Genomic DNA, 13,974 nt, shown 5'->3' with positions numbered 1-13,974 from the left:
TCACTGCGACTGAACCGTCATCAGGTGTCCTCCCTCCTGTAGGTTATAGCCGGAAAAATTGGACTGAAAATCCTATTGGTCAATAGATGGTCTTGACTACAGCGGCAATCTGTCATTGGCTAATACGTCCTCACGAGCCAGCGGCATCTAGCATTGGCTGGGGCGGGTTTACGTTCGTTATCATAGAGTTATATCTTGTAGGTAGGGTATTTTGGCGGTATAAGCATTCTGGGTCAATTATAGCGTTCTTGTTGGCTAGATGCCGCTCTAGGCACCACCCCTTCTCTATCTTCAGGCGTTGTAATTTTACAACGGAAGTGCAAATCAAGCGGATGTGAGCTCGCGAGGCTTTTTGGGCGTACCGAGAAGCGCTGGGTTCGGGGGCACCGGGGCTTCTCGTGTGCGGGCTGGTGGAAGACCGCCGTCATGTCGGCTAGCGCCGTCTATGTATTGGATCTCAAGGGCAAGGTGTGTGGAGAGGGGTGGGCCTTCCGCGAAACTTCCAGGTGCAGGGGCAGTCTACCAGCTGTAAAGTGTACATAAATGAATGCTTTCAGAGAGCATTATTATGTTATATATTATGTTAGCATAATAGCTGCTTTATTCTGCAATTTTAGATCGCACTATTATAAATAGGAAAGGCTAAGTATGGTGTCAAGTTTTTGCTCTGCTAGAAACGTGGAAAAATAATTCTGATTTTAAATAGAATATTCAGGGAAGGACTTAAACAGGGAGCCATGCCAGAAACTCACCATATGTCCACATTTCTTTTGTTGTTCTTTCTCTCCCTCACTAAGTGAGGGAGTCAAAAATGCACTCCAGCATTGAATGTCAGGAACATTCTTCTGTACTATTGAGAGAAGGAAGAAAGGTGAAATAAGCCACAAGTTGAATCTGTTTAATATTATTCTTGTTTATTTTGTTGTTCAGTAAAAGAGAATTGCTGGGAGGGACAGTATCTGTTTCTCCTTCCTTGTGATTAAATTTAGATTCATATCACTAGTGGCCTAATTAAATGAGCTTCTAGCCGTTACACTTCCTACTTGAAACCAGTTGCAAGAAACCAGTTGCTATTTAAAGCTAGAGGGTTGTTTAATATTAAGAATCAGTGAGGTTCTGGTACTATAGCTTGTTAACTGAAAAGTAGTTTCTTTTGTAGCACATACAAACTTGTCTGAGGCAACGTTCATAAATTTTACTGTTTCAAAAATTGCTAATAAGTGTCCCTACTATTTTAGGTTCTTATCTGTAGAAATTACCGTGGAGATGTGGATATGTCAGAAGTAGAGCATTTTATGCCTATACTTATGGAGAAGGAAGAAGAAGGGACGCTGTCACCTATTCTGGCTCATGGAGGTGTTCGCTTCATGTGGATTAAACACAACAATTTATATTGTATCTTTTGCCAAAATAAGAGTGAATGTGCTGACATCTGATCTAGGACTCCAGATAGTGAAGAAAGCCATTTTTAAGGAATCTCTTTAGCCAAACTTTCCACTTCAGACTTAATTTTAAAAAAAGCTCAAGTTAATAATTAAATTAGTCAAAAGAAAGGCAGTTTCCCACGTTATTCACATGCTAATCTGTACTTTGTTATCATAAACTTTTTACTTGTTATTTATTATTTATGTCTTAAGAAATACATTCCAGCTTAAAAAAAACACCACTAAATGGAGGTCTAGATGATATTGGAGAGCAGTTGATCAGGTCTGAATTCACTGGTCAGGAAAAAAGAAAATTGCATCAACCTTTAAATTTAAGAATTGGAAGAGATTTCAAAAATGATCTACTCTAAACCCTGCTCAGGCAGAAAATTCCCTATTGCTGCATCTTGGTAGATTGTCATCCATTTACTTATATTCTATTGAAACAAAGTTGATTGCCTTCGATTGTTTAACATTTCATGCTATGAAGAGAATATGAAAAGCAGTTCTAGAGATCTGCCTTCAATAAGCTCTGACTTTTCAATGGCCAGTCAAATATAAATGAGACGCATAAAAGCAGGAAATTCATATTAATGACCAATTTTCTCTTACTTGAATTCATTAATACTGATCCTCTTTAAAAACACATTTTACTATGTTACAATCTTTTAGATAGTCAAAGATTGCTTTCAGATCATTTCAATTGCCTCCAGGCTCAACATATGCAGTTCCATATGTATTGGTATTGGTATACTGGTATTGAACGTCCTAATTTTTTTATTATTATTATTATTTTGCCTTTCTTTAGGCTCATTTCAATGAATTAGTATCTTTCTTAAAATACAGAGCCTGGAATTGGGCATAGTATTGGTCTGTCCAGAAGAATAACCTGATCCCCTGTACTTTCATTGATTTTGCCTAGAAAGACATTTTAGTGAATCATTGCAGTCTTGAATCATTGTATTTCTGGTTAGGATATGTATTATAAAAATTTTTGATACAAGTTAATAGTTTGCAGGAAATTAAGTAGGATGTTCACTGAAAAGCTAGTAAAATCTAAAATATAAAGAGGAATAGCTTGGAAATACAAATATCTATAAGCTCCTGAATACGCTATCCCAGTGGTTGCCACTTCAAAGAAGAATGCCTGTGTATCTCTCGTGTTCTCATTTCTATACAAGGTAGTTCAGGTGAGTGTGGCATTGATTCTATTATGATTCAAATTCTGAGATTTCGTTTGGGGTGGGTTCTCTAGAGTGAAAAGTAATTGTGATTATATCAACTTTTATTTTAAAAAATAATTTGATAATGAAATTGGAAGTTTACCATATAGGCATATTGCATTCCTTTTTAACTTTTTATTTCAGGTCTTTTCTGAATATTTCAAGGAACTGGAAGAAGAGAGCATTCGGGATAATTTTGTGATTATTTATGAACTGCTAGATGAGTTGATGGACTTTGGATATCCTCAAACCACAGATAGTAAAATTTTACAAGAGTAAGAACATGGCTTGGAGCTAAAAGACTCAAATTTTCTGTATATTTAATAATCCCAATTCAGGATGGCTAAAACTGTCTTTTATTTAGTTGGTGTAATCCTAATTTAAATAAATCTCTAGGACTAAAATATGCAGATGCTTGTATTTTGAACATCTTGCCTGTGTTGATATAGATACATAACACAAGAAGGCCACAAGTTGGAAACTGGAGCCCCACGTCCTCCTGCCACTGTTACAAATGCCGTGTCTTGGCGTTCTGAAGGAATCAAATACCGAAAGAATGAAGTCTTCCTGGATGTCATAGAATCTGTTAATCTTTTGGTATGTCTATGATTAAAAATCATAAAGTGGATTATGTGAGAAAGAGAGAGGAGGGGGGGAGAGAGAAAATGAACTGTCTGAAAGTGGGAGCATCTTCAAAAGAGTCACTCTAGATCTTATGGTCCAGACAGATTTATTATTTTACTGTTTTGGCCTTGTTAGCAGGTTTTCAAGACCTTTGGAATTTCTTTTCTCAGCCCAGAATTGCTCGATGTTTAAACAAGAGCTGATTTCTAATCACTGTACTGGAGTTCAAGTTTGAGAAAGGTCCAGCAAAATTCTTTGAGTCTCTTTAATTTTAATAATTACGTATATTAGTGGGATGAAACACTGAAAAATTATAAGAGAATGACAGAATCTTAGTTACATAGAGACTCAAACGTGGATTCAAGTTCCTTTTTTTTTTTTTTTGCTTATTGACAAATCTTAATAAATAAAATTGTTTTTTGAGTCTGTAAATAATTGAGATAACATTCACGGCAGATAATCCACACAACCTTGCTTAGATACCGCCAGTAAAAATGATTCTACTCCATCCAGGCAATTGGTTCATTTATCTAAACCTTTACTGTCTAGGAGCACAGTGGCTCAGGTGGTTAAGACTCTGGGTTGGAAGTAAGCAAGCTCATGTTTGAGACCTGTTCTGGTGTGCTGCCATGGGGCAGGGTGAACTCCTGTCCTTCATTCCAGCTCCTGCTGGGACATGAAAAGAGCCTCTAACTGGGCATCCTCTGGACAGCAGTGATGTCACTGGCTAATCCTTTCAACCCGGAAGCACCTCAGTGCTTCTTACATGAATGTGATGCAAACGTTTACTGCAGAGTATCTACTTTTTGTATTCCTGCATAGGGATGTAGAAAATAAACTCACTCCATCATCGGAGTAAGAGTGCTATAGATTCTGATCACTTTTAGGAGAAGGAGCTGTTTGAAGAAGCACTACAGCACCTCCAGCAGTGTTGGACTTTTCCTTTGCTAGAAGTATTTAGTGTGAAAACTCGTCACTTGTGATCAACTGAGGCTATTAGATCCATTTCATATGTGCTGTTGCAAAACCCAGTTGACCTGCATTCTTCACTTATTTGTCGATCACCACGGAATTTCATCTTGTTAGTTTTGCTGTTGAGTTTCTCGGTATTTTGAAATGTGGACATGCCCCTCCCTGCCCTTCAATTTCAGGTTAGTGCCAACGGGAATGTTCTGCGCAGCGAAATTGTTGGATCCATCAAAATGAGGGTTTTCTTGTCCGGAATGCCAGAGCTTCGCCTTGGCCTGAATGACAAAGTCCTCTTTGATAATACTGGCCGTGAGTATGTCTGCTTCTTCTGGGTTACCTGCTGGCCTCCCTTCTTCTTCTTCTGTCCTTGCAGCCTAATTTTAAATAATTGTACATGTGGGGAGGACTTGAAGGACATAAACACTTGAAGATGTTGCAAGGTTTAAGCCAGAGGTCTTCAAACGTGGCAGTTTTTAAACTTGTGGACTTCAACTCTGGGAATTCTGGGAGTTGAAGCCCACAAGTCTTAAAGCTGTCACGTTTGGGGACCCCTGGCTTAAGGCATCCATTTGGCCCTTTAAACCTTTTTTTTTTTTAAGTGCTGAATTGTGACTCTGCTTGTGCCATGGATTGCTAGGAGGGTGACTGGAAGCTGCAAATAGGGCACTACGGAGATGCATGTGGACTGCTAACCCATCATATTAAAAAGCAATGTCATTACTAGAGTCATTGTACTAGAAACGACCTTATGAAATCATCCCTTTGAACTCCCCTGTACTAATTGGAATTGTCCCAGAAACATTTTGCATTAACCAATTTAATTCCGTCGTCCTGTCAGTTTCTTCATTATGAAACTTAGAGGTTCTCAAAATTTGCAGTATCGTGACCTCTTAAATATGATAAATTAATTTGTGAGTAAAATAAAATACAGCTACTGTGGTTTTGGTTTTGAGCCATCCCACCAAACCAGCCTGGGGCCTTTTCTCTGCTTTGCTTGGTGAAATCCCAAGGACATTGCCAAGCATACAACAGGAGAGAGTTTTGACACCACTCCTGCTTTCTTGCTCAGCAAAACTGCCACCATCCTCTAATAGCAATAGCACTTAGACTTTTATACTGCTTCACAGTGCTTTACAGCTTTCCCTAAGCAGTTTATAGAGTAGGCAATTTGCCCCCAATAATCTGGGTCCTCATTTTACTCACCTTGGAAGGATGGAAGGTGAGCCAGTGAAAATCGAACTGCCGTCAGCCGTCAGTCAGCAGAAGTAGTCTGCAGTACTGAATTCTAACTACTGCACCACCACGGTTCCTAAGTTGGTCATGACTAACCAGTGGCTCATCAGTCCCAGTATGAGAACCCCTGGCTTAGAGGGGCAGAATTAGGGACAAAGTATAAATTCTGTCCTTTACTGGAATGTATCTGTCTTCTGCATGTGGCTTGTACAGGGGAACTTCTCTGCACCTGGTTTATGCAATGCCTCTCTTTAAAAATTTTTTTAAAAAACAAACAAACATAAACAAACAATACATCCTTAATCACTCAGTGTTTCATCTGAGTACATATTTTGTATCTTCTACTCCCTCCTCCATCAATGCCTCTCTTTATAGCAGTGCTTGATTGCTATTCTTTAGGAGAGGGGGAGGTCTCCAAACTTGGCTTGGCTCCAAGTACAGCTGGCTGAGGAATTCTGGGAGTTGAAGTCCACATGTCTTAAAGTTGCCAGGTTTTGGAGACCCCTGCTTTAGGAAATCAGCCTAGGGTAATTTCAGCACAGACTTCTGTAGCTTCCCTTTGTTGCAGTTACACTTTCCAAGCCTGGGTTTTCTCTTCTATCTCCCTGACAGGTGGCAAGAGCAAATCTGTGGAACTGGAAGATGTGAAATTCCACCAGTGTGTTCGTCTGTCTCGTTTTGAAAATGATAGGACTATTTCATTTATCCCACCCGATGGGGAATTTGAGCTCATGTCTTACCGCCTTAATACCCATGTACGTGTATTTTAAATCTTGGGTTACAATCGTTTCTCCCACCCACCCACTTTTTTTTTGTTCTTTCCTTTGAAGAGTTTGTGGCACGGTGGATTTGATTTAAATCAGCTCGATTTAAATCAAAAATTTTAAAGAGCAACTGTCCCACAGCAGTTCCTCCTCTGACCTGCTGTTGACTCATTGACAGCCCCAATATTGCAGAATATACAGCCTCATGCAACATAACTGAGCTCCATTTCATGCTGAATAAACTAAATTATTAATGTATCTTAAATAGAAAACTATCTTTAGATAGATTTTTATTCCAAAAGCATTTCATTAAAATATCAAATTAAAATTTGATTAAAAAAAAGATTTAAATTTAAAAAATCTGTTTTGTTTTGTTTTTTGTTTTTAAATTGATTTTTATCCACCCTGGTTTATGGCCTTTAACTCTCCATTTAGACCAGGACTGATGATATCTGTGACATTCCTGGTGGGTGAAATGGGTGGAATCAATCAATTGCTGCATGTTGGATTGCTGCTGTATAGGATAGTAATGAAGGTGAAGTAATCCTGGAAAGAAAGTGCTGTAGCATTGGGTGGCTTTGTAGACCAATCAACAGACAAGTTGCACTGTGGGTTCAGTAGCCATGGGTATCTTAAGTCCTCTGTAGGGGGCTTCCCTTTTCTCTAGAAATGAAGGAACCGCCCTAAGTCCCCCGGGAGATAGGGCGGTATAAAAATGCGATTAAATAAATAAATAAATAAATAAATGAAGGAGAAACTGATGAATCCTCTGGCACTTGGGGAGCCAGTGATGTGATAGCAGTTTACCTTGTCATCTGCAGGTAAAGCCTCTAATCTGGATTGAGTCGGTTATAGAGAAGCATTCCCACAGCCGCATTGAGTACATGATCAAGGTGAGTGGAATCCAGAAGACACTTTTGGCCCTTTATGGTCCATTGTGCAAAGCAAGTCTGTCCCCAAAGGTTCTAGTCTAGAGAAAAGGTGACAGGCTGTTAAAGCACCTTGGAGGCCAGGTTTACACACACAGTAAAATCTCAAAACAATTTCAAAGGGCTCCAATGTCCATTCCTTGCTATCCTGTTTTCCCGAAAATAAGACATCCCCTGATAATAAGCCCAATCGGGCTTTTGAGTGCATGCGCTAAAATAAGCCTCCCCTCAAAAATAAGCCCTCCCTGAAAATATTTAAACGCTGGAAATCAGGTAAGACGGCCTGGGAACGGGCCGCGGCGGGGGCCTTGGACCGTGTCGTGCCTTTGCGGCCTCTGACCCGGCGCAGGTCCCAACCGGCTCCTTGGTTCTCCGAGGAGCTGAGAGGGATGAAGCGCCGGAGAAGACGCCTAGAGAGTTCCTGGAGGTTCAGCTGCTCGAAGCTGATCGGACACTAGTGAAGTCCTATACTAGGACTTACCTAGTGGCATTGAGGAAGCGAGGCGAGCTACGCCTCCTCATTGCATCGGCAGATAACCGCCCAGCCGCCCTGTTTGGTGACCCGCCTCCTCCTACATCAGGGGAGCGGGATGACCCGCTGCAGGGACGCTGAGGAGTTTAACGGTTATCTATACGATAAAATCGCTCAGCTTCGGGATGGGTTGGACCAAGATTGCGGTGATGCGGTGAGATGTTCGAGGTGGTCTTGGCGATATTGTTTGGGATGAGTTTGACCCTGTGGCTCCTGAGGACATGGACAGGTTGCTGGGTAGGCTGAATGCCACCACATGTTTACTGGACCCGTGCCCCTCCTGGCTGGTGCTGGCCACTCGGGAGGTCACACGAGGCTGGCTCCAGGCGATTACGACCGCTTCTTTGGTGGAGGTGTCTTCCGGCCGCCTTGAAAGAGGCGGTGGTGAGGCCCTCCTTAAGAAGCCTTCCTGACCCGCTGTTTTAGGTAACTATCGTCCGGTCTCCAACCTTCGCTTATGCGGCGAAGGTTGTAGAGAGTATGGTGGCATATCAGTTTCCTTGCACCTGGATGAAACTGTCTATCTAGACCTGCTCCAGTCCGGTTTCCGGCCCGGTTACAGCACGGAGACGGCTTTGGTCGCGTTGGTGGATGATCTCTGAGGGCCAGGATAGGGGTTGCTCCTCTGCCCTGGTCCTATTAGACCTCTCAGCGGCTTTCGATACCATCGACCATGGTATCCTGCTGCGCGGTTGGAGGGATTGGGAGTGGAGGCACCGCTTATCGGTGGTTCTCCTCCTATCTCTCCGACCGGTCGCAGTCGGTGTTGACAGGGGCAGAGGTCGACCCGAGGCGCCTCACTTGTGGGGTGCCGCGGGGTCGATTCTCTCGCCTCCTGTTTAACATCTACATGAAGCCGCTGGGTGAGATCATCAGTGGTTTCGGTGTGAAGTATCAGCTGGATGCGGATGACACCCAGCTGTACTTTTCTACACGGACCACCCCAACGAAGCTATCAAGTGCTGTCCCGTGTCTGGAGGCCGACGGGTCTGGATGGGGAGAAACAGGCTCAAGCTCAATCCCGCCAAGACAGAGTGGTTGTGGATGCCGCATCCCGCACAGTCAGCTTAATCCGCGGCTGACCATCGGTGGCGAGTCATTGGCCCGATGGAAAGGGTCCGCAACTTAGGCGCCCTCCTGGATGAACGGCTGTCTCTAGAAGACCATTTGACGGCCGCTCCAGGAGAGCGCTCTACCAGGTTCGCCTGGTACGCCAGTTGCGCCTTTCTGGACCGGGATGCCCTATGCACGGTCACCACGCACTCGTGACGTCTCGCCTGGATTACTGCAATGCTCTACATGGGGCTCCCCTTGAAGGGCATCCGGAGGCTGCAGTTAGTCAGAGCAGCGGCTGCGGGTGATAGATGGAGCCCTCGTGGCTCCCGTATAACACCATCCTGCGCAGACTGCACTGGCTACCTGTGGCCTTCGGGTGCGCTTCAAGGTCTTGGTGACCACCTTTAAAGCGCTCCATGGCATTGGGCGGGTTACTTACGGGACCGCCTACTGCTACCGAATACCTCTCACCGACCCGTGCGCTCTCACAGAGGGTCTCCTCAGGGTGCCGTCAGCAAGGCAATGTCGTCTGGCGGCGCCCAGGGCAAGGGCCTTCTCTGTGGGGCTCCCACCCTTTGGAGCGAACTTCCCCGGACTCCGCCAGCTTCGGACCTTGGACCTTCCGCTGGCTTAAAACATATTTATTTAATTGTGCAGGACTGAGCTAGGTTTTAAATTCATGGGTTTTAATTGGGTTTTATTTGTATATTTTAATTAACGGGCTTTCAAATAAGTTTCTTAATTGTTTTTATTCTGTATTTATATTTATATGTTTTTAAATGCCTGTGAACCGCCCTGAGTCCTTCGGGAGATAGGGCGGTATATAAATACGATTAATAAATAAATAAATAAATAAATAAGAGAACCCATCTTGCTCCACATGCCCAAAATAACAAGACCTCCCTGAAAATAAGGCCAAGCGCTTATTTCAGGGTTCAAGAAAATATAAGACAGGGTCTTATTTTCGGGAAAACACGGTATCTTTCCCTACTGAGCATACAATAAATGTTGAAAATACATGGTTGTTAAGGAAAGGTGAACAAGCACAGTCTGCATGTAGCCTCGGAGCACACTTTGCACTATTAAATTATGATGGCTCATTTTTTTTTTAAAAAAAAATCTAATAAAAATGATTGAAAAGCAAGTCCAGCATTTCTAGCCTTGCCTTTTCGGTTGAAAAAGAGGCCAGGAAAAGATGGGTTCTTAGCCAATAAAATAAGGACCATTTTATTCAAACTAAGCACAACTTACTCTAAGTTAGGCCTTTTGGAACAGTACTTGTGGAGAGAAAGGCACTGGAAAAAATTTAGAAATTATACTTTTCAAATTACTCAGTTTATTTGGGATTGTACCTTCTATAGCAATTTTGAAATCTTTTTAGGCCAAGAGTCAGTTCAAGCGCAGATCTACAGCCAATAACGTGGAGATTCACATTCCTGTTCCCAATGATGCCGATTCACCGAAGTTCAAAACCACAGTTGGGAATGTCAAGTGGGTTCCTGAGAACAGTGCCATTGTGTGGTCCATCAAGTCTTTTCCAGTAAGCTCATTGATTGTGAACATCTCTGGGAGGAAGGCCAACTATATAAAAAAAAAGCTTTATGCATTTTATTTCTAAAAGAACTTTGTGTAGAATGGTTCTTACTCTGTAGTTGCCTAACTGTTCAGAGCAAGTTTCATTAGCTCATTTCAAAAGAACTTTGCCCTGCCCAGCAAAGTATATAGTTCATTTCCATTGAACCCATGGAATTCTGTCTATCACGCTGGATAGAATTGCATGGATTTTGTGGAACGGATGGTTTTTCTTCAGTTCTTTGACATGAGAAGCCTAAGAGGTGGGATAAAATGAAATTCGACTCTCTGCTAACTTACAGGGAGGGAAGGAGTACTTGATGAGGGCCCATTTTGGGCTCCCAAGTGTGGAAGCTGAGGACAAAGAAGGGAAACCTCCCATCAGTGTGAAGTTCGAAATCCCATATTTCACCACATCTGGAATTCAGGTAAGAAGGCTATCCTTGTGGATCCCTTGTCAGCTTATATGGGATTTCAGTGATCTTGTCCACTCTGCTTCATGCTGCTGCTTCTCCTTTATCTGTCCCACCCTGTGAATGTGGGAAGCAAATGGACTTCTTCAGACAGAGGCTGAAATTTTATTTGTGTTCCTTTCCAGGTTCGTTATTTAAAAATAATTGAGAAGAGTGGCTACCAGGCATTGCCATGGGTCCGCTACATTACCCAGAATGGAGGTATGTGAAAAGACACTTTGCTTATTAGATACCTTCAAGTGGTTTTGCTGCCACAAAATGACACCCCTGTGTTAGACATATCTTACCACAAAACTAGCAACATTAATTGCACACTTAATTAAGGAATGGGATGGTTAGTATATAGTTGAGCATAGTTTTTAGAATTAGATGATCCTATATAAAAACCATGGGGAAAAAGTAAGGTCAGGGGTGGAATGGTGATTAGAATCTTGGAGTAGCAATGCGGAGACTATTTTCAATTTCTTGATCAGAGAATCCACCGGGTGGGGGCACTTTGGAATAGTCACTTTTTCGCAGTCTACCCTAATAATTGCTGTAAAGATAAAACGAGAGGCAATTTTTCACATGCCTGTTTCATTTCCATAGAAAAATGCCTGGATGCTTTTTTGGTAAATGGTAAGGAATGAACAAGTTTCTCAAAAAAAAAATTAAAAAAAATGGAGTAGAAGGACTCTCTATGTATAGCTTCATAGTTCCTCATCCCCATCCTCATCTCTCTATGTATAGCTTCATAGTTCCTCATCCCCACCGAGTTCATTAAATTTTCTTTTCATCCTAGATTATCAGCTTCGAACACAATAACGTCAACTCAGCTACTGCGGCCAAGAAAGTAATCAATATCCCTGGTCAGAAACATGTTTGGTGCTTGAAGATGTGGGCCAAGGTTGTCTTGCTGGCTGGAAGTGGAATCAGGCTGTGTCCCATATCCAGCTGTACTTGGACCAGTGTTTAGTGCAGACCTCATGAATGTTTTTTTTTCTTGTATGCCCCATTCAGTGTTGTTTTTTGTTAGGAGTAGCTGTTGCCTTGAAACAAGGCCAAGAGCCAATCTTGGGAAAACTTGGCTGGTCTTATTTCTTTGCTTCAGAAATTGGGGACTATTCGTCCTCGTTTCTGAAGTTTTGTGAGTATTAGCTGAGCTCCTCTTGCCAACCATTTGCCTGCTGATGTGTCTTAATGCTAGTTAAACTCTGGTGACATCTTGAAATCAGTTTTCTTTGCATTGCTGGGTTGTTTTTGCAAATTAATTATCTACAACAGGCTCCCCAGATGCAGAGTCTACAACATGCAAAGTCATTTGTTCGATGGTGCTCAGTTTAAGAAAGAACATGAAGTTGGTGTCACGAGGTGTTCTTAACATGAGGGCGGGGGGCTCAAAATGGATGGCTGACACCATCACCCCCATCCACTTCTGAATCATCTAGCCGAGAAGAACATCCTATCCATATATCTTTTTCAAGCAGCAGCTGAGATGACCAACATGCAACTGAAGTCTCTTTGTGGAATTTGTAAGACGATCTGCTTCTCCGTAAAGAAAAATCAACCTGTATATAGAAAACTTACTTTGCCACTGAGAAAGGTTCTAGGTTTGTTTCTGGGGTTTTTTTTGTCTTCATTCCTTGGACGGTTTCTGTGCATAGAGGGTCATGCGTGGGAAGCATTCTGCCAGCCCTTGCTTAGCTTTCAAATGACGACACAGTCTTCTAGGCGCTGCAGTATCTGGTGATTGTGAGAACGAGGCCATAATCATGGTAGTTCCTGTAAGAACTCCCAAGATGCCCAGTGTCTTGTGAGTGCCTCCTCTAGTCTAGTCCCTTTGGGGTGCGCTGGGACTGGAATTCCCAAAACTGCCACTTACCTATCTCGCCCTTTGCATTTCCAGCCTTTCTCAATTGGCTCCAACCACATATCAGGAAAGGCTGCTCTAGCAGAAAAAGCAAGTGCCCCCCAAAATGGCTTTAGGTCAAAGATTTTGCTGCCTCCTCACTGCTTCCTTTAGAGCAATCCATCTTTGAGGTCTGCTGAGTGGCAGTTGGTCACTTCTGATAGAACACAAAGCATTACATATGCTCTTTAGCAACTTATCTCTGCTCACAATTTGGCTTTTTTCCCCCTTCTAAAGAATTGTGGGGTTCAAGTTCATGATATACTTGCAAAGATTAAATTTAAGTGCTTGCTTTTTTACAAAGTGGATTGGGAGAAGCAATCGACCTGAACTTGGGAACATGATGTCCTAGGTAACTTTGTAGCAAGACCCATCAGTTCCTGGAAAAACAGCCCTAGCCCATTACTTGTAACCATGAAAAATCACATAGTAGTTGAACAAATGTAACTCTAATGGATTGATAGTACACTTTAATCATTCACAAGTATATTTTTGCCCATAGTTAAAAGGGTCATGTTTGTGACGAGGCCCTCCTGGAGTTGCTAAATTACAATTTCTAGCAGTCCTAGTGGCGGTAATCATGAATCGTAGTGCTGTAGCTTGCAGTTTTTGTCAGAATGATGAAAGCAGTATCCCTCTGCAGGATCACAAGTGCCATCCTTTGGGGATATTCTGTGTGATGTCATGAAGCTCACAGAAAAGGGATACAGCTCGCACTGTGATGCCATAGCACTGCTCTCATTAGTCTGACCCATCTCCAAATGCTACTGCCAAGAAAGTTGGAAACTAGTTCAGCACTCTGGAAGGCCAAGTATCCCTGAGAAATACACAAGATAACAATTGGTCAGGGGCAGATGGGTTCGCTTGCCAAAGTTAGATCTAAGACCACTGCTGTTATTTAACCGGTTCCCTCCAGCTGCCAGAAATGTCAACATCATGCCTTTAACCAGGGCATTGTATTTGTTGTCTAAAAGTCTGTTTAAAATAAATGAAATGACCAGAATTTTAGGAGGTCTTGGTTTTCTTTTGCATGGATCTAAGTTTGGTATTTTCTGGTGGGAATGAGAAATTAAGATGAGAAGGTGCATATTTATTCCACCCTTGCTCCAAGGAATTGAGCAACATGGATTATTTTTTTCACTTTTAACAATTTTGTGTGGTAAAGCAAGCCAGGAAGAAGATAGTGGAAAACCACCTGTGTTGTCCCCAGGAAAACAATGTACTCATATCACCAGGAGGTGAGGTAGTGATAGCTCTTGTCACCTAGATGTTTCATAGCAGTGAGTG

General features: G+C 42.4%; 1 protein-coding gene across 1 annotated transcript; it reads left to right on the top strand.

The window, feature by feature from the left end:
• Positions 1-311: 311 nt before the first annotated feature.
• AP1M1 (adaptor related protein complex 1 subunit mu 1) lies at positions 312-13,690 on the top strand. Its single transcript, XM_058163183.1, has 12 exons — positions 312-468; positions 1,239-1,395; positions 2,547-2,614; positions 2,792-2,922; positions 3,097-3,244; positions 4,423-4,549; positions 6,086-6,228; positions 7,059-7,130; positions 10,136-10,294; positions 10,629-10,754; positions 10,925-11,000; positions 11,581-13,690. Exons 1-12 carry the CDS (start codon positions 427-429, stop codon positions 11,601-11,603), a joined length of 1,272 nt encoding a protein of 423 aa, XP_058019166.1. The 5' UTR covers positions 312-426; the 3' UTR covers positions 11,604-13,690.
• Positions 13,691-13,974: the final 284 nt, after the last annotated feature.

Source organism: Ahaetulla prasina, chromosome 1 (genome assembly GCF_028640845.1).
Source record: "Ahaetulla prasina isolate Xishuangbanna chromosome 1, ASM2864084v1, whole genome shotgun sequence".
Taxonomy (NCBI): domain Eukaryota; kingdom Metazoa; phylum Chordata; class Lepidosauria; order Squamata; family Colubridae; genus Ahaetulla; species Ahaetulla prasina.
Note: the sequence above shows the minus strand (reverse complement) of the source record. Positions and strands in the feature narration are given on the sequence as shown.